This window comes from Triticum dicoccoides, chromosome 4A (genome assembly GCF_002162155.2).
Source record: "Triticum dicoccoides isolate Atlit2015 ecotype Zavitan chromosome 4A, WEW_v2.0, whole genome shotgun sequence".
Classification (NCBI taxonomy): Eukaryota; Viridiplantae; Streptophyta; class Magnoliopsida; order Poales; family Poaceae; genus Triticum; species Triticum dicoccoides.
Genome location: NC_041386.1, coordinates 553,660,456 through 553,681,880, shown reverse-complemented (window position 1 = coordinate 553,681,880; position 21,425 = coordinate 553,660,456). Strand labels below are relative to the sequence as shown.

The window sequence follows — 21,425 nt, the reverse complement described above, 5'->3', positions numbered from 1 at the left end:
GGGGCGGGCCGGGGCAGGGGCGCGGGCGACGTTGACGGCGGGCCGGGGCAGGGGCGCGGGCGACGGCGGGGGCGAGCCGAGGCAAGGGCATGGGCGACGGAGACGACGACGGCGGGGGCGGGCCGGGGCAAGGGCAGCCTGGCGGCGTCGATGTGCTCGGCATCATCAGGGGCAACTAGTGTGATGAACTCTGCAAAATTTCTAAGTGCCACTTATATACCAAGAGCATTGGTCCCGGTTCGTGGCACAAACCGGGACTAAAAGGGCAATGGCGGGAAGCGGCGGCCATTGGTCCCGGTTGGTGGCACCAGCCATGAACCGGTACCAATGCACCCCGGGACCAAAGGCCTTGCACGGCGGGGTGGTGGTGGGAGTTTAGTCCCACCTCGCTAGTTCAGAGGGGCGCGCAATGGTTATAAGCCCCACTACCGCACCCCTCTTGAGCTCCTCTCCATTGCAGGCTTACGGGCCTAATTGTAACTGTTATGCCTGATGGGTCTACTGGGCCTTCTGCGGGCCTGAATCCTGGCCCATGGATGGGTTTCTAGTCGTATTCAAGCCATGGTGGCTCAATAGGTGACAATTTTTTTATTTTTCCCCAGTTTTTTTTTGTTTTCTTTTTTACTTTATTTTTTTCTACTTGCAACAAAATAAATATTTATTTTATTTTATTTTGTTTCTAATTTCTTATTTATTTTATTTTATAATAATTCTTTTTGCTATTAAAGTTTCTAACAAAAAAAGTTCTTTATGAAAATTCTTTTTGCTTTTAATGATTTTGAACGAAAAATACTTTGATAATTTTAGTTACATCAATTTTATATAATTTTAGTTTCATAAATTTTAGAGGTTGCTTATAATGTTCTAAACAGAAAATACTTTGATAATTTTAGTTTCAAAAATTTTATTTATGTAATTAAATTTTATTTTATTTGGTTTCTACTTATATATTTTATTAAAGTTTATATTATTTTGTTTCAAATTACTTATTTATTTTATTTTATGATAATTTCTTTTTGCTGAAAGACCCTGAAATTCGTATATATTATGCATTTACTGATTATTTTGAGCTATAAGACCCTGAAATTGAAAAGCACTACAAATGAACTCTGAAAATGTTGAAAGTTGGTATGGTATTATCATTTCACCCACATAGCATGTGCAAGAAAGTAGAGAGGCTTACGACAAAAATTGGATGGACTTCGTGTACAAAACGGACAATCTCTTTCGAAGTATCAGAGTTTCATACGGAAACTCGTCTGTTACAAAGAGATTTCATTTTTTTTGAACCTATTTGAACTTCATACTTTTTCCATGTTCAAAATGCACCATTCAAAGCCACATCATTAATTTTCAACCCTTTCTGACTTCATTTGTTATTTTTCATGCATTTACTGATTATTTTGAGCTATAAGACCCTGAAATTGAAAAGCACTACAAATGAATTCTAAAAAGGTTGAAAGTTGGCATGGTATAATCATTTCACCCACATAGCATGTGAAAGAAAGTAGAGAGGCTTACGGCAAAAACTGGATGCATTTCGTGTACAAAACCGACAATCTCTTTTGAAGTATCAGGGTTTCATACGGAAACTCGTCTGTTACAAAGGGATTTCATATTTTTTAACTTATTTGAACTCCATACTTTTTCCGTGTTCAAAATGCAGCATTCAAAGACACATCATCAATTTTCAACCCTTTCTGACTTCATTTGTTATTTTTCATGCATTTACTGATTATTTTGAGCTATAAGACCCTGAAACTGAAAAGCACTACAAATGAACTCTGAAAAGGTTGAAAGTTGTCATGGTATCATCATTTCACCCACATAGCATGTGCAAGAAAGTGTCCGAAATATGCCCTAGAGGCAATAATAAAAGGATTATTATTATATTTCCTTGTTCATGATAATTGTCTTTTATTCATGCTATAATTGTGTTATCCGGAAATCGTAATACATGTGTGAATACATAGACACCAACATGTCCCTAGTAAAGCCTCTAGTTGACTAGCTCGTTGATCAACAGATAGTCATGGTTTTCTGACTATGGACATTGGATGTCATTGATAACGAGATCACATCATTAGGAGAATGATGTGATGGACAAGACCCAATCCTAAACATAGCACAAGATCGTATAGTTCGTTTGCTAGAGTTTTTCCAATGTCAAGTATCTTTTCCTTAGACCATGAGATCGTGTAACTCCCGGATACCGTAGGAATGCTTTGGGTGTACCAAACGTCACAACGTAACTGGGTGACTATAAAGGTATACTATGGGTATCTCCGAAAGTGTCTGTTGGGTTGACACGGATCAAGACTGGGATTTGTCACTCCGTATGACGGAGAGGTATCTCTGGGCCCACTCGGTAATGCATCATCATAATGAGCTCAAAGTGACCAAGTGTCTGGTCACGGGATCATGCATTACGGTATGAGTAAAGTGACTTGCCGGTAACGAGATTGAACGAGGTATTGGGATACCGACGATCGAATCTCAGGCAAGTAACGTACCGATTGACAAAGGGAATTGTATACGGGGTTGCTTGAATCCTCGACATCGTGGTTCATCCGATGAGATCATCGAGGAGCATGTGGGAGCCAACATGGGTATCCAGATCCCGTTGTTGGTTATTAACCGGAGAGCCATCTCGGTCATGTCTACATGTCTCCCGAACCCGTAGGGTCTACACACTTAAGGTTCGGTGACGCTAGGGTTGTAGAGATATGAATATGCAGTAACCCGAAAGTTGTTCGGAGTCCCGGATGAGATCCCGGACGTCACGGGAGTTCCGGAATGGTCCGAAGGTGAAGAATTATATATAGGAAGTGCAGTTTCGGCCATCGGGAGAGTTTCGGGGGTCACCGGTATTGTACCGGGACCACCGGATGGGTCCCGGGGGTCCACCGGGTGGGACCACCCATCCCGGAGGGCCCCATGGGCTGAAGTGGGGAGGGGAACCAGCCCATAGTGGGCTGGTCGCCCCCCCTTGGCCCACCCCCTGCGCCTAGGGTTGGAAACCCTAGGGTGGGGGGGCGCCCCACTTGCCTTGGGGGCCACTCCACCCTTGGCCGCCGCCCCCCTAGGAGATCCCATATCCTAGGGCCGGCACCCCCACTTGGGGAGCCTATATAAAGGGGGGGAGGGAGGGGCAGCCGCACCCTTGACTCTTGGCGCCTCCCTCTCCCCTGCTACACCTCTCCCTCTCGCAGAAGAACGGCGAAGCCCTGCTGCGGTGACTGCTGTATCCACCACCACGCCGTCGTGCTGCTGGATCTTCGTCAACCTCTCCTTCCCCTTGCTGGATCAAGAAAGAGGAGACGTCATGCTGACTGTACGTGTGTTGAACACGGAGGTGCCGTCCGTTCGGTGCTAGGATCTCCGGTGATTTGGATCACGTCGAGTACGACTTCCTCATCCCCGTTCTTTGAACGCTTCCGCGCGAGATCTACAAAGGTATGTAGATGCAATCCGATCACTCGTTGCTAGATGAACTCATAGTTGGATCTTGGTGAAACCGTAGGAAAATTTTTGTTTTCTGCAACGTTCCCCAATAGTGGCATCATGAGCTAGGTCTATGCGTAGTTCTTTTTGCACGAGTAGAACACAATTTTGTTGTGGGCGTAGATGTTGTCAACTTTCTTGCCGCTACTAGTCTTATTTTGCTTCAGCGGTATTGTGGGATGAAGCGGCCCGGACCAACCTTACACGTACGCTTACGTGAGACCGGTTCCACCGACTGACATGCACTAGTTGCATAAGGTGGCTGGCGGGTGTCTGTCTCTCCCACTTTAGTTGGAGCGGATTTGATGAAAAGGGTCCTTATGAAGGGTAAATAGAAGTTGACAAATCACGTTGTGGCTTTAACGTAGGTAAGAAAACGTTCTTGCTAGAACCCTCTTGCAGCCACGTAAAACTTGCAACAACAATTAGAGGACGTCTAACTTGTTTTTGCAGCAAGTGTTCTGTGATGTGATATGGCCAAAGTTGTGATGAATGATGAATGATATATATGTGATGTATGAGATCATGTTCTTGTAATAGGAATCACGACTTGCATGTCGATGAGTATGACAACCGGCAGGAGCCATAGGAGTTGTCTTTATTTTTTGTATGACCTGCGTGTCATTGAGAAACGCCATGTAAATTACTTTACTTTATTGCTAAACGTGTTAGCCATAGTAGTAGAAGTAATAGTTGGCGAGCAACTTCATGGAGACACAATGATGGAGATCATGAAGATGGAGATCATGGTGTCATGCCGGTGACAAGATGATCATGGAGCCCCAAGATGGAGATCACAGGAGCTATATGATACTGGCCATATCATGTCACTATTATTCGATTGCATGTGATGTTTATCATGTTTTTGCATCTTGTTTACTTAGAACGACGGTAGTAAATAAGATGACCCCTCATAATAATTTCAAGAAAGTGTTCCCCCTAACTGTGCACCGTTGCAACAGTTCGTTGTTTCGAAGCACCACGTGATGATCGCGTGTGATAGATTCCAACGTTCACATACAACGGGTGTAAGACAGATTTACACACGCAAACACTTAGGTTGACTTGATGAGCCTAGTATGTACAGACATGGCCTCGGAACACAGAAGACCGAAAGGTCGAGCATGAGTCGTATAGAAGATATGATCAACATGAAGATGTTCACCGATGTTGACTAGTCCGTCTCACGTGATGATCGGACACGGCCTAGTTAACTCGGATCATGTTATACTTAGATGACTGGAGGGATGTCTATCTAAGTGGGAGTTCATTGAATAATTTGATTTAGATGAACTTAGTCTAAAATCTTTACAACATGTATTGTAGATCAAATGGCCAACGTTGTCCTCAACTTCAACGCGTTCCTAGAGAAAAACAAGCTGAAAGACGATGGCAGCAACTATACGGACTGGGTCCGGAACCTGAGGATCATCCTCATAGCTGCCAAGAAAGATTATGTCCTACAAGCACCTCTAGGTGAAGCACCTGCTCTCCCTGCAGAACAAGACGTTATGAACGCTTGGTAGACACGTACCGATGATTACTCCCTCGTTCAGTGCGGCATGCTTTACAGCTTAGAGCCGGGGCTCCAAAAGCGTTTTGAGAGACACGGAGCATATGAGATGTTCGAAGAGCTGAAAATGGTTTTTCAAGCTCATGCCCGGGTCGAGAGATATGAAGTCTCCGAAAAGTTCTTCCGCTGTAAGATGGAGGAAAACAGTTCTGTCAGTGAGCACATACTCACTATGTCTGGGTTACATAACCGCTTGACTCAGCTGGGAGTTAATTTCCCGGATGACGCGGTCATTGACAGAATCCTTCAGTCGCTTCCACCGAGCTACAAGAGCTTTATGATGAACTTCAATATGCAGGGGATGGAAAAGACCATTCTTGAAGTATTTGCAATGCTGAAATCAGCAGAGGTAGAAGTCAAAAAGGAACATCAAGTATTGATGGTGAATAAAACCACTAAATTTAAGAAAGGCAAGGGTAAGAAGAACTTCAAAAAAGACGGCAAGGGAGTTGCCGCGCCCGGTAAGCAAGCTGCCGGGAAGAAGCCAAAGAATGGACCCAAGCCCGAGACTGAGTGCTTTTATTGCAAGGAAAGTGGTCACTGGAAGCGGAACTGCCCCAAATACTTAGCGGACAAGAAGGCCGGCAAAACGAAAGGTATATGTGATATACATGTAATTGATGTGTACCTTACCAGTACTCGTAGTAGCTCCTGGGTATTTTATACCGGTACATTTGCTCACATTTGTAACTCAAAGCAGGAGCTGCGGAATAAGAGGAGACTGGCGAAGGACGAGGTGACGATGCGCGTCGGGAATGGTTCCAAGGTCGATGTGATCGCCGTCGGCACGCTACCTCTACATTTACCTACGGGATTAGTTTTGAACCTCAATAATTGTTATTTAGTGCCAAGTTTGAGCATGAACATTGTATCAGGATCTCGTCTAATATGACATGGCTACTCATTTAAATCCGAGAATAATGGTTGTTCTATTTATATGAGAGATATGTTTTATGGTCATGCTCCGATGGTGAATGGTTTATTCTTAATGAATCTCGAGCGTAATGCTACACATATTCAAAGTGTGAGTACCAAAAGATGTAAGGTTGATAATGATAGTCCCACATACTTGTGGCACTGCCGCCTTGGTCACATAGGTGTCAAACGCATGAAGAAGCTCCATGCAGATGGACTTTTAGAGTCTCTTGATTACGAATCATTTGACACGTGCGAACCATGCCTCATGGGTAAAATGACCAAGACTCCGTTCTCAGGAACAATGGAGCGAGCAACCAACTTATTAGAAATCATACATACTGATGTGTGCGGTCCAATGAGTGTTGAGGCTCGCGATGGTTATCGTTATGTTCTCACCCTCACTGATGACTTGAGTAGATATGGGTATGTCTATTTAATGAAACACAAGTCTGAGACCTTTGAAAAAGTTCAAGGAATTTCAGAGTTAGGTTGAGAATCAACGTGACAGGAAAATCAAGTTCTTGCGATCAGATCGTGGAGGAGAATACTTGAGTCACGAATTTGGCACACACTTAAGAAAATGTGGAATAGTTTCACAACTCATGCCGCCTGGAACACCTCAGCGTAATGGTGTGTCCGAACGTCGTAATCGCACTCTATTAGATATGGTGCGATCTATGATGTCTCTTACCGATTTACCGCTAACATTTTGGGGCTATGCTTTAGAGACTGCCGCATTCACTTTAAATAGGGCACCGTCGAAATCCGTTGAGATGACACCGTATGAATTATGGTTTGGGAAGAAACCTAAGCTGTCGTTTCTAAAAGTTTGGGGATGCGATGCTTATGTCAAGAAACTTCAACCTGAAAAGCTCGAACCCAAGTCGGAAAAATGCGTCTTCATAGGATACCCTAAAGAAACTATTGGGTATACCTTCTACCTCAGATCCGAAGGCAAGATCTTTGTTGCCAAGAATGGATCCTTTCTAGAGAAAGAGTTTCTCTTGAAAGAAGTAAGTGGGAGGAAAGTAGAACTTGATGAAGTATTACCTCTTGAACCGGAAAGTGGCGCGACTCAAGAAAATGTTCCTGAGGTGCCTGCACCGACTAGAGAAGAAGTTAATGATGATGATCATGAAACTTCAGATCAAGTTGCTACTGAACTTCGTAGGTCCACAAGGACACGTTCCGCACCAGAGTGGTACAGAACCCTGTCTTGGAAATCGTGTTGTTAGACAACGGTGAACCTTCGAACTATGAAGAAGCGATGGCGGGCCCGGATTCCGACAAATGGCTGGAAGCCATGAAATCCGAGATAGAATCCATGTATGAAAACGAAGTATGGACTTTGACTGACTTGCCCGATGATCGGCGAGCCATAGAAAATAAATGGATCTTTAAGAAGAAGACAGACGCGAATGGTAATGTGACCATCTATAAAGCTCGGCTTGTCCCTAAGGGTTATCGACAAGTTCAAGGGGTTGACTACGATGAGACTTTCTCACCTGTAGCGAAGCTGAAGTCCGTCCGAATCATGTTAGCAATTGCCGCATTCTATGATTATGAGATATGGCAAATAGACGTCAAAACGGCATTCCTTAATGGTTTCCTTAAGGAAGAATTGTATATGATGCAGCCGGAAGGTTTTGTCGATCCTAAGAATGCTGACAAGGTGTGCAAGCTCCAACGCTCGATTTATGGGCTGGTGCAAGCATCTCGGAGTTGGAACATTCGCTTTGATGAGATGATCAAAGCGTTTGGGTTTATGCAGACTTATGGAGAAGCCTGCGTTTACAAGAAAGTGAGTGGGAACTCTGTAGCATTTCTCATATTATATGTAGATGACATACTTTTGATGGGAAATGATATAGAGCTTTTGGACAGCATTAAGGCCTACTTGAATAAGAGTTTTTCAATGAAGGACCTTGGAGAAGCTGCTTATATATTAGGCATCAAGATCTATAGAGATAGATCAAGACGCCTCATAGGTATTTCACAAAGCACATACCTTGATAAGATATTGAAGAAGTTCAATATGGATCAGTCTAAGAAGGGGTTCTTGCCTGTGTTGCAAGGTGTGAAATTGAGCTCAGCTCAATGTCCGACCACGGCAGAAGATATAGAAGAGATGAGTGTCATCCCCTATGCCTCAACCATAGGGTCTATTATGTATGCCATGCTATGTACCAGACCTGATGTAAACCTTGTCGTAAGTTTGGTAGGTAGGTACCAAAGTAATCCCGGCAAGGAACACTGGACAGCGGTCAAGAATATCCTGAAGTACCTGAAAAGGACTAAGGAAATGTTTCTCGTTTATGGAGGTGACGAAGAGCTCGTCGTAAAGAATTACATCGATGCTAGCTTCGACACAGATCTGGATGACTCTAAGTCACAAACCGGATACGTGTATATTTTGAATGGTGGGGCAGTAAGCTGGTGCAGTTGCAAGCAGAGCGTCGTGGCGGGGTCTACATGTGAAGCGGAGTACATGGCGGCCTCGGAGGCAGCGCATGAAGAAATTTGGGTGAAGGAGTTCATCACCGACCTAGGAGTCATACCCAATGCGTTGGGGCCGATCAAACTCTTCTGTGACAACACTGGAGCTATTGCACTTGCCAAGGAGCCCATGTTTCACAAGAAGACCAGGCACATCAAGCGTCGCTTCAACTCCATTCGTGAAAATGTTCAAGATGGAGACATAGATATTTGTAAAGTACATACGGACCTGAATGTAGCAGATTCGTTGACTAAACCTCTCCCTAGAGCAAAACATGATCAACACCAGAATTCCATGGGTGTTCGATTCATCATAATGTAACTAGATTATTGACTCTAGTGCAAGTGGGAGACTGTTGGAAATATGCCCTAGAGGCAATAATAAAAGGATTATTATTATATTTCCTTGTTCATGATAATTGTCTTCTATTCATGCTATAATTGTGTTATCCGGAAATCGTAATACATGTGTGAATACATAGACACCAACATGTCCCTAGTAAAGCCTCTAGTTGACTAGCTCGTTGATCAACAGATGTTCATGGTTTCCTGACTATGGACATTGGATGTCATTGATAACGAGATCACATCATTAGGAGAATGATGTGATGGACAAGACCCAATCCTAAACATAGCACAAGATCGTATAGTTCGTTTGCTAGAGTTTTTCCAATGTCAAGTATATTTTCCTTAGACCATGAGATCGTGTAACTCCCAGATACCGTAGGAATGCTTTGGGTGTACCAAACGTCACAACGTAACTGGGTGACTATAAAGGTATACTACGGGTATCTCCGAAAGTGTCTGTTGGGTTGACACGGATCAAGACTGGGATTTGTCACTCCGTATGACGGAGAGGTATCTCTGGGCCCACTCGGTAATGCATCATCATAATGAGCTCAAAGTGACCAAGTGTCTGGTCACGGGATCATGCATTACGGTACGAGTAAAGTGACTTGCCGGTAACGAGATTGAACGAGGTATTGGGATACCGACGATCGAATCTCAGGCAAGTAACATACCGATTGACAAAGGGAATTGTATACGGGGTTGCTTGAATCCTCGACATCGTGGTTCATCCGATGAGATCATCGAGGAGCATGTGGGATCCAACATGGGTATCCAGATCCCGCTGTTGGTTATTGACCGGAGAGCCATCTCGGTCATGTCTACATGTCTCCCGAGCCCGTAGGGTCTACACACTTAAGGTTCGGTGACGCTAGGGTGTAGAGATATGAATATGCAGTAACCCGAAAGTTGTTCGGAGTCCCGGATGAGATCCCGGACATCACGAGGAGTTCCGGAATGGTCCGAAGGTGAAGAATTATATATAGGAAGTGCAGTTTCGGCCATCGAGAGAGTTTCGGGGGTCACCGGTATTGTACCGGGACCACCGGATGGGTCCCGGGGGTCCACCGGGTGGGACCACCCGTCCCGGAGGGCCCCATGGGCTGAAGTGGGGAGGGGAACCAGCCCATAGTGGGCTGGTCGCCCCCCTTGGCCCACCCCCTGCGCCTAGGGTTGGAAACCCTAGGGTGGGGGGGGCGCCCCACTTGCCTTGGGGCCACTCCACCCTTGGCCGCCGCCCCCCCTAGGAGATCCCATCTCCTAGGGCCGGCGCCCCCACTTGGGGAGCCTATATAAAGGGGGGGAGGGAGGGGCAGCCGCACCCTTGACTCTTGGCGCCTCCCTCTCCCCTGCTACACCTCTCCCTCTCGCAGAAGAACGGCGAAGCCCTGCTGCGGTGACTGCTGTATCCACCACCACGCCGTCGTGCTGCTGGATCTTCGTCAACCTCTCCTTTCCCTTGCTGGATCAAGAAGGAGGAGACGTCGCGCTGACCGTACGTGTGTTGAACACGAAGGTGCCGTCCGTTCGGCGCTAGGATCTCCGGTGATTTGGATCACGTCGAGTACGACTTCCTCATCCCCGTTCTTTGAACGCTTCCGCGCGAGATCTACAAAGGTATGTAGATGCAATCCGATCACTCGTTGCTAGATGAACTCATAGATGGATCCTGGTGAAACCGTAGGAAATTTTTTTGTTTTCTGCAACGTTCCCCAACAGAAAGTAGAGAGGTTTACGGCAAAAACTGGATGCACTTTGTGTACAAAACAGACAATCTCTTTCGAAGTATTAGGGTTTCATACGGAAACTCGTCTGTTACAAAGGGATTTCATTTTTTTTGAACTTATTTGAACTCCATACTTTTTCCATGTTCAAAATGCACCATTCAAAGCCACATCATCAATTTTCAACCCTTTCTGACTTCATTTGTTATTTTTCATGCATTTACTGATTATTTTGAGCTATAAGACCTTGAAATTGAAAAGCACTACAAATGAACTCTGAAAAGGTTGAAAGTTGGCATGGTATAATCATTTCACCCACATAGCATGTGAAAGAAAGTAGAGAGGCTTACGGCAAAAAATGGATGCACTTCGTGTACAAAGCGGACAATCTCTTTCGAAGTATCATGGTTTCATACAGAAACTCGTCTGTTATAAAGGGAATTCATTTTTTTGGACTTATTTGAACTCCATACTTTTTCTGTGTTGAAAATGCACCATTCAAAGCCACATCATCAATTTTCAACCCTTTCTGACTTCATTTGTTATTTTTCATGCATTTACTGATTATTTTGAGCTATATGACCCTGAAATTGAAAAGCACTACAAATGAACTCTGAAAAGGTTCAAAGTTGGCATGGTATCATCATTTCATCCACATAGCATGTGCAAGAAAGTAGAGAGGCTTACGACAAAAACTAGATGAACTTCGTGTACAAAACGGACAATCTCTTCCGAAGTATAATGGTTTCATACGAAAGCTCGTCTGTTACAAAGGGAATTCATTTTTTTGAACTTATTTGAACTCCATACTTTTTCTGTGTTCAAAATGCACCATTCAAAGCCACATCATCAATTTTCAACCCTTTCTGACTTCAGGTTTGTTATTTTTCATACATTTACTGATTATTTTAAGCTATAAGAACCTGAAATTGAAAAGCACTACAAATGAACTCTGAAAAGGTTGAAAGTTGGTATGGTATCATCATTTCACCCACATAGCATGTGCAAGAAAGTAGAGAGGTTTACGGCAAAAACTGGATGCACTTCGTGTATAAAATGGACCATTCAAAGTCATATCATCAATTTAGTACATGTAGCTCTCATGAATAGATAAGTGACCAAATTAATAGAAGTTCATCATCACATTAAAAACAAAGTACATACATAGTTCTCATTAAATAACATATAGCTCTCCAGAGCATCTAGTTAAACCATACATTGAAACTATGTAAAACCTTTCAATGCAACAACAAATGCGATCATAATCACAACCAAGGTAAAAATTGATCCAACGGCATAATGATACCAAGCCTCTGTATGAATGGCATATTTTCTAATCTTTATAATCTTCAACCGCATTGCATCCATCTTGATCTTGTGATCATCGACGACATCCGCAACATGCAACTCCAATATCATCTTCTCCTGCTCAATTTTTTTTATTTTTCCTTCAAGTAATTGTTTTCTTCTTCAACTAAATTTAACCTCTCAAAAATAGAGTCGTTTGGAATTTCCGGTTCAACTGCCTCCTACATAAATAAAATCTATGTCAACTTGATGGGCATAATTGGCATAAACAATAAATGAACCAAATAGTTATAAAAGATAATATATATATATATATATATACCACATCCGAATCATAGCCAGGACGATGGTCGACGGGGGCGGATGCCAAAACCATCGCACTATATAATAACAAGAAATAATGAAAATAAGAAAATTAGACAAGTATCTATCTAAAGTAAGAATTTTTTTTCTTTCAGAAGAAGATAAGAGGTTCACCACAATGGTGCAGGCAACGAGATCAGCGCGGGCGATCGACGGCGGTGAGACGGGGACGGAACGTGACGGACCACTAAACCTAGACAAATCTCGGGGAAAATGGAGCTTGGAGGTCGAGCTTCGAGAGGAGAAAGCTTAACTAGCGTGGCTTGGGCATTTCATCGAACACCTCGTGTGCATAGGAGGTGAGCTAGAGCACCCAAATGCACTCTCCTCGCCGGCCAGAAAAAACAGAGCACTGTGGAGTGCTCTGCTGCGGCGACGGGATATATATAGGCAACTCATTTGTCCCGGTTCGAGCCTGGAACCGGGACTAAAGCCCAGCCTTCTGTCCCGGTTCGAGCCAAGAACCAGGACCAATGTTTGTGGGCCAGGAGCGAGGCCCATTGGTCCCGGTTCGTGCCTAGAACCGGGACAAATGGGTCCATACGAATCGGAACCAATGCCCACGAGGCCCCGGCCGGCCCCCTGGGCTCATGAACCGGGACGAATGCATCCATTGGTCCCGGTTCATGGGAAAAACGGGACTAATGGGCTGGCCAGGCCCGAACGAAAGCCCCTTTTTCTACTAGTGCATTCGTGGAAGTCGTGGCAAGAAAAACAAAATTGATGCTTAAAAAATGTTATTTTTGAAAGTATTTTAGAGTCCTGAGTTGTTTTTGTGCCATGACTTTCACGAATGTCATTTATACTGAAAATTTTCAAGCGCATAAAACATTTGTTAAAGTTTGCCACAAAAAATTTAGATTTTTTTATCTTATTGTCATCCCAAGCTTATTTGAGCTAGGGAGCAGAAGAGGACTTTCGCTAATAAAACATAATTTATATGCCACACAAATTATATAGTGAACATTCTCTTTCGAATACTATTTCAATTATATATATTTTGTGTAGCATACAAATCATATGTTGTTTGTATACATGTGGCCAAAGTTTAACCAAAACTAGAGGGGCCTAATTAACCCGAACGAAGGAAGAAGTACTTATATGACAATGATCATTTGGTTAGTACATGCATGCACACGTGAGGCGCGAGCAGAATTGTTGATCATTTTAGCATCTTCGACTTGGAATCTTTGTTTGAGGACTCTTTCACTGTAAGTCCATCGGTACACTGCTAAGGGCAATTCCAAAGTGCGTCACCTATTAGCCCATAAATACTTGGATAAAATGATTCGGATACTTTTAGTTATCCAATGTAGGTTACTAATTTTGTTTGGACTGGTCAAGAACAATGGCCAAGCTATGTGGTGGGCTGGGGGGTGGAAGTGCTCCCCTCCCTCAGCCTTCAAGAGATCCCTGGAGATTTTTATTTTGAAGGGTTTAGTTTATGGGGAAAATAGCTTTGCCCTCCCCCCAGCTGGTTTATGTCGGAATACCCGAACGGACGCTTGTTGCGTCAAAATGTTGCCATTTCGCATAGGGAGATCGAGCGATCGCTCGTCTTGGGCTGGCCCGTTTAGGCCCTATTCGGTACGTAGGAAAAACAGAGGAAAACTGAAGCAATAGCCGTTCTGGAGGAATCGACGCCTTCCACCCTGTTCTGCATGTAGGAATCCCTCTTAACAAATTCTTCGGAAAGTTTCTCTAGCCTCCGTTTTTACAGGAAAATAAACATCCAGTTATCCCTCATGTTTTGGCGTAGGCCCGAGGCAGTGAAAGAAAGAAAGCTGCTCAAGCATGCATGTTGAGACCTGCGCTGGAATGATCTATGCATATTAGGACCCATGTATACAAGAACTGCAGCAAGTGTTGATTTTTTTTATAACATTTATTAAAAATTCCTAGATGGGATGAGTTGCTTTCCTTAGATTTTTTCCTGTGTACCGAACGCCAAGTCTGGAAGGTTAACAACGTCCTCCCCTTTGATCCGAACAGGCCCTTAATGTTTCAGCGATCCTGAGGACGGAGCGTCGACCCATTGGCTGGGCAGCTGAGGTTGCTGCCAGCCCACCTGAGTTCAAATTCCGGCACGGACGCGCGGTGTTCATGGAGTTTCTCCTATAAAAAAGCCAACAAGGGTTAGCCTTTGGGTTGGTCTCATTTTTTTATTACGTTTCAGCGATCTTGATTTCGGGAACTGTCTAGAGATTTTTGGACGGGTTTTTTCCGGTTTTGTGAACCATCTAGAAGGTTCCTGAACCGGTTTTTATTTTCTTCTTGTTACCTTCCTTTTTTTCTTTTTCCTGTTTCTGTTATCTACTTTTTTCTTTTTTCTGTTTATTTTTCTTTCCGTTTTTATTTTTTTATTTTCTTTCATATTCTTTTTCTTTTTCCAAGTTTTATTTTTGTTTTCTTTTTTTCTTTCCTTTTTATATTCCGTCGCAATTCTTAAAAAAAATCGCATATTTAGAAAAATGTTAACCTTTCAAATATTGTTCATAATTTCAGAAAAAATTCGCGTTTACAAATTTTGTTCAGAAGTTTGAAAAAATGTTATTCTTTCAAAATTCATCACAAATTTAACAAAAATTATCGTGTTTTCCAATTTTGTTTGATAGTTTCAAAAAATGTTTCCATTTGAAAAACTGTTTGCAATTTTCAAAAATGTATCTGTTTCTAATTTTGTTTGGGAGTTTCAGAAAATGTTCCCAAAATTTTAAAAAAATGTTTACTTTTTCTAATTTTGTTCAGGACTTTCCATTTTTTCCAATTTTTAAAAAATGTTCATATTTCTTTTTCGTTTTTTCTGTTATTTTCTGCTGTTCCTTTTTCGTTTTTTAAGAATATTTCACAGTTTTTAAAAATGTTCTTGATTCCATAAAAACTGTTAATGTCTTTCAAAAAATGGTTGAAAATATGAAAAATATTTCCATTTTCATTTTTTTTCTGAGTTTTAAAAAATGTTCTTGTTTCAAAAATTGTTCACGGATTCCAAAAATATCCACGTTTCCAAATTTGTGTTCATAGTTTTAAAAAATGTTCCCTTTTAGCAAAAGATTGTTCACATATTCAAAATGTTCGTGATTTTCAAATAAGTGTCCAGTTTATCAAAAATTTGTTCACATATTCAAAAAATGTTCAACCTTTTTATTTGTCTTCTCAAATTTGAAAAGTGTTTGCTTTTAAAAAATACTTTTTCAAAATAATGTTCGCGTTCGGAATTTGACAAAATGTTTCGATCTACATTACCTTTAGCTTCGTGCGCCATAGTAAACTAAGAAAGCTTATCTATCCGGGTGGCTAGAGTCACGCGTACGCAACAGGATGTTTGGGGAAGTCCGAGCGGTCCGCCGCGTTTCTTTTGCTATTTTTCGATCTTTGTGCGCGCTCCGTCATCACCACGTTTACTAAAGCTAATCAAATTCTTTCTTTAATGAGAAAGGGTGAATGCTCAGGAAACACGGACTTTGATTCTCCCAGAGAAATTATCCTATCTATTCGACCTGAAACCAGAGTACCCTTTTGTGTATGGTAAGCGTCCCTGAACATCAAGCAGAGCAATAAGAAAAACAAGATTTCCCTTAAAGAAAACAATAAATTGCGACAAACTTTATCAACAGAGGCATTTCTGCTGGCTCCGTTCAGTTCAATCCATAATATACAGTAGGAAAGTTCCCCACACAGAATACATACACAGTTAACTAAAGGGTCAAACCAGCTTCTTTTTTTTGTACAAAAACGAAAGAAACTTTGAACATTCTAATCTACTACCAGCCCACCTAAGCTAAAGAAAAAAAACATTATGAACACAAATAAACCAGCAGAATAATCGAATACAGTATGATGTATGCTTTGGAACACTACGATGGCTTCCGCCAAACCATCAGCCGGCCATTGGAAAAGCTTAACAAAGCAGTGAAACCGTCTTCTGATATTCCATCGAAGTGAAACACTCTCAGGACTTCATGTATCGTCGACCTGAGAATGGAACACAAAGCTTGGAAATGTGGTGGTGATGTCCCTGCAACGTTGACCTGATTAGTGAATATAGAGTAGGGCAATAACAACGTATGCAATAGTAGTGTTATGATACAGACTGAACTGAAGCAATAAAATAATATTCACATGTCCGCCTCCAGTATATCCCCTTTGAAGCCGGAACTACTACATACTCCCTTAGTTGAACTTGAAACAGAAATACTACTTAACACTTCGTAGTCACACATGCCTTGAGAAACAATACGACATAACCCTGATAGTTCACTGATGTAAATGAACTTCTAATATAGAAGAAAACAATGAGTTGGTTCAGCATACTCTCCAGCCTCCGATGTACAAAACTGTCATTTAACTAATCAGTGTTTCATATTCTGTCTGCTGGTTTTCACTTTATAGCTGAACAATATCATGCTTCTTTATTTCCTGACAGTGCTGCTGAAGGCTTGACTCTATGAGATAATGCATAAGTATTTTGGCAATATAATTCAAGGACAGTTGATACTATTATTCATTCTGAACCCCGCAGATTTCAATCAACTTGAGCATAATAAGCTGATGAAAAGTAAAGAGTTAACAACAAATACATTAGCATATCTTACTTGAGATATTGGAGTGTCATGTTCTTCAGTAATGAGGGATGTCTGAGAACTAGATTGCGCCATTCTTCTTTGTCAATTTTCCCATCATGTTTTGTGTCTGCCTCCTCGAAAGTCTTGTAACAAGAGGGAAATAATTTTGAGAAAATAATACGACCAATGCATAACATGTCAGTAAGTTAGTGCAATGTGCCAGGGTGGCATTTGTTCAACAATGCACTGATATAAAGCGGCCTTCTGCAAAATCACTGTAATAACAAGCTTTGGCACAATGGCATAACTCTAAAGTTCATTACCTACTCAACAGCATTAATGAAATAGGCACATAGACATTTGCAATCCTCCATTCGAGCATTTGATCAAATATATTTTTAACTGAGTTTATCAAATATTGAAGGGGAGCCTTGGCGCAGTGGTAAAGCTGCTGCCTTGTGACCATGAGGTCATGGGTTCAAGTCCTGGAAACAGCCTCTTACAGAAATGTAGGGAAAGGCTGCGTACATAGACCCAAAGTGGTCGGACCCTTCCCTGGACCCTGCGCAAGCGGGAGCTACATGCACCAGGTTGCCCCTTTTTTTTTTTTTTTGAGTTTATCAAATATTGTAAGTCAAATATATGGATATCAACCTTTCTAGTTTGATCTATCTAGGGGAAGACATGCTAACAAATGATGGCCTCACCTCACTTTAGCACAACATAAACAAAATCTTGTGTTCAGAACAGAAAAGGGAATTGGTGCTTAACATGATTGAACAGAAAGATTCTACATGGTACAAGTACAATGCATAGCCATAGTAGTATAGGAAATCAAGGAATTTAACCAGACCTTATCAATGATGCTCTCTATGACTTCATCTGAAAGATTCATTCCTGATTCAGCAAGTGTAGCAACAACCATTTGCTTAACCTAATAGCCAAACAAGAAAAATCATTAGAATATAATAAGGGAAAAGATAACAATTTTTTGCACAAAGGAGCCTATATGCCACAATTTTTTGACTTCAGAACGTATATTCTTGCTCATACACGAGCTAAAAGGAAGTAACATCAGTTCCACAATCATGCAAAAGATTGCCTCTGCTCTCTTTTTTGGGGGGAGTTCTAATTTATAAATCTACCTATAGCCAGGAGATATACAGATAAGGGCTACAAGGCTACACTTGGTACAATATCAAGTTGAATAGAGGTAAGGGAATGCAGACTTTGAATTGTCCTAACTAGGGTTCCAGAAAGTGGTGTAGTGTAAGGTGGTAAATAGCCACCTATCACCACTTGTCAAACTTATCATAGTCAACAAGTACTCACAATGGAGTTGGATTCATTGATGATACTTGATCGTTAAGTGATTAAGGGAGATAACTGGACATAAAAAATATGGAATAATAGAAACAAATCATGAGATAAATGGTATCCTTGATCCTAATCAACATGTTAACTTCACGTATTACATTCTGATTAGCAAAATACCTCTTGTCTTTCAATGAAACCTTGTTGCTTCAGATCATAAAGCTGGAAAGAGACTGCAAGCATTATACTGTGTAAGATTTTTTTTTCCGCTTACAACGATCAGATATAAAAGACTAAAAGAGCTTAAGGGAATTAACCTATGCCAAAAAAGAAAAAATAATAAAGTTGGATCATTATATATATCACAGTGCACTATCAAACAAGCAGAAAGAGTTACAGCTTATTTATTTGTTTGTTTGTTGTTTAAGACAGAGTGACAGACCATTCTCAGACAGCACCAAAAGGCTCAAAAATGGAATAACAGAATGTGATTTGTGCAAGTATGAACCTACTAACTCAAGGATATCATGAATCTTCTGTTTTCTTACAGTTTAGGCCTAAATGCAATCCATTCACATCCAGACCAAATCAAATACATAAACACATGTCAGAGGATCATGCAAACAAGAGGGCTGACTTGATGTGTGCATATTATACAAGCTTGGTAAATATGATAGATTTGTTGGTACATTGACTATTATGTTACTTTATATTAATGATGTTGAATTTCTCAAGCCCTCTAGAGAGAAATGTGAATTAAGCACAATACATGTGCATGTTACTAGTCTCCCCCTTGTAATATTGTAGATAGAGGTTGCGTTATGTCATTTAGAAAAATAATAAATATATAGAAGTCTGCAGACCGGATGTAGCTAGATAAGACAGTGATTAACAGATGTCATTCCTTTTATAATTGGTTTCTTCCTTCCTGTAAAATAAATCATATTTTGATTCTAGCATGTAATGTAATTTTGCAAGGTAAGAACTTGAAATAGCACCTGCGACATATCAACATATTCAGTTCTGTCAAATTATTATTATCCATTTTTATTACGTATTACCATACATGTAGTTGTGTCATTTTTATAGTATAAATTTTTCACTAATCTACTTCCATATTTAAAAGTTAATCTAACTATGCAAATGTCATGATTCTCTGAACTTACAGTCAATTTTCTCATCAGGAGCGGCACTTGGATGAAATACTGATAACGCACGGGCAAATTCTTCAAATCCTAGAATTCCGTTGTGTTTTGTGTCAAACAAATCAAAGACCTAGAAGAACAGGGAAAATGTTGAGGGAAATACACTATCATATTAAAAGAAATCATGTTATGTATCAAGTATCAACATCATTCCCACTTCACTGTTTCACCTAAGCACACAAATTTACTAAAAGGATAAATAATACAGGTTTAAGTTATCATTGAAATGCCTGACTGAAGGGTGTATATAAGTGTAGCGAGATGCCAATGGCATGTGTTGCCACTGTGATCAGCTTTTGTGAAGGACTTTTTTCATGAGAAACTGTTCGGATGTGGAGTGCTATGCTCTTAGTATAAATGATCATAACGTTCAATTAAAGAGATAACTTTCCTTCCAGTCCTAGCTAGCAAAGCTGGTGCAATTCTATTGACAATTAAGTGTCCCCAGAAAGTGGTGAGTACATTTACTTCCAGGCTTTTTAAATCCTCTGTATCCTATTACATAGTACCATACACGTACTTGAATACCCATAAATCCTGCACGATTCTACAATTAGGCAGATGCCCTTCGCCATATATAGCTCATGATTCCTACAGAATGTTAAACAGTGCTTCTTTCTCTCCAAGGTCCAAATAATATGTCCAAAAGGAGAGTGAGAGTGACTCCACAGTAATGACATTAGAATTATACGAAAAAGAAGAGAAAACAACAGAGAGGCATTTTCACTGTACAAACAGCAAATTCGTGTTCACATGTGTAATGTGGACTTACACGATCCGCAAACAAACTCTCCTTCTTACTGGTCTTGAAAAGCGCCAACTGAAACTCCTCCTGCACCATGTCACCGCACAAGCATCACAATTCAGGTTATTCATCACTCATGATATATACACAAATACACCGAGATAGCAACATCAATTTTACTTTTGACGAAATGGGTGTTGATCCACTAACCTTGTTGATCAGCCCGTCGTCTATCACAGCACTGCTGATCTTCTTGAACAGCTCGTACAGCGCTTCGACCTCACTCACGCTGACTGCACGCAAATCACATTACACAGTCACAAGATAAACAGAGCACAATGAATCGCGGCTTGGGCTAGCAGCAGAACTATTCTTAGATTGACGTTATTAATAGCAAAGAGAGCTGGTGGCGCGGACATACACACGGTCTCCCTGGCGAGGACTTCGGGATCCTCCAGGCCCTTGGGCTGCTTGAGGTCGATGCCGCAGCACTTGAGGAGCAGGCCGCCCAGGTGCCTCACCCCCTCCAGGCACTGCAACATGGTGGCAGCACCACTGCGCGCCGCAACCGTCCGTCAGCGCCCGTCTCTCTCTCCAGGGTGGGCGCCGCGCAATCCGCGGGGGGCTGGCCGCAAATCGGGACCCCGCGGGCGGTGGACTGGATTTGGCCGAACGAGCCGAGCGGCCACGCGGGGGGCGGCGTGGCTGGAGGATCGCGGCAGGGTTTCCCGATGCGGCGCGGAGCAGAGGGGCGGCCGGAGGGGGTCGCCGCGGGGGTTCCTGTCGTTGGCGCCGCCGTCGCCGTCGATGCCGCAGTCGTCGGCTGGTGGTGCGATTGGTATGGGCTGGAACGGATTGGATCGAGGATTTCTTCTATTTATTTATTTTTCCTTTTGCGTGTGCGCGTTTCCGTTGTTGCGTTTGCGATTTTGAATTTCCCTTTTGGCGAGTCGTGACTAGCTAGGTCAGCGCAATCCCCTCCCTTGCTATTCGATCCAACGGAGGACGTGCGGCCACGTTGTGTTTACAGGTTCATGCACACTAGCAAGTTTCTCATTTTATTTTGCGATATACACCAGCAAGTTGTCGGTGCTACGACACAGAACCATGGGAAAATTTGGTTTACTCGATAGCCTCGTACGCCAGCTTGATTGGGGTCTGGCGGTTGACACAGATAAGATTAGTGATGGGAGAAGGCACGAGATGATCGAGGAGCGCGAGAGGATAAAAGAAGAGTGATTCGGGAAAGGCCCGTTGGGAATGGCGTACAAGCTTTTATGTTATTTTGCGATATACACTAGCAAGTTGACAGTGCTACTCCACGGAACCATGGGAAACAAGATAGAATTTGATTTACTCAAC

The 21,425-nt window shown here is 42.2% G+C and overlaps 1 protein-coding gene across 1 annotated transcript; it reads right to left on the bottom strand.

Annotated features, from left to right (window-relative positions):
* Positions 1-15,806: 15,806 nt before the first annotated feature.
* LOC119286717 (calcineurin B-like protein 3) lies at positions 15,807-20,921 on the bottom strand. The gene is made up of 8 exons (XM_037566158.1): positions 20,485-20,921; positions 20,274-20,356; positions 20,091-20,150; positions 19,280-19,388; positions 18,294-18,346; positions 17,653-17,733; positions 16,830-16,942; positions 15,807-16,252 (listed from the first exon to the last, which is right to left on the bottom strand). Exons 1-8 carry the CDS (start codon positions 20,603-20,605, stop codon positions 16,195-16,197), a joined length of 678 nt encoding a protein of 225 aa, XP_037422055.1. The 5' UTR covers positions 20,606-20,921; the 3' UTR covers positions 15,807-16,194.
* Positions 20,922-21,425: the final 504 nt, after the last annotated feature.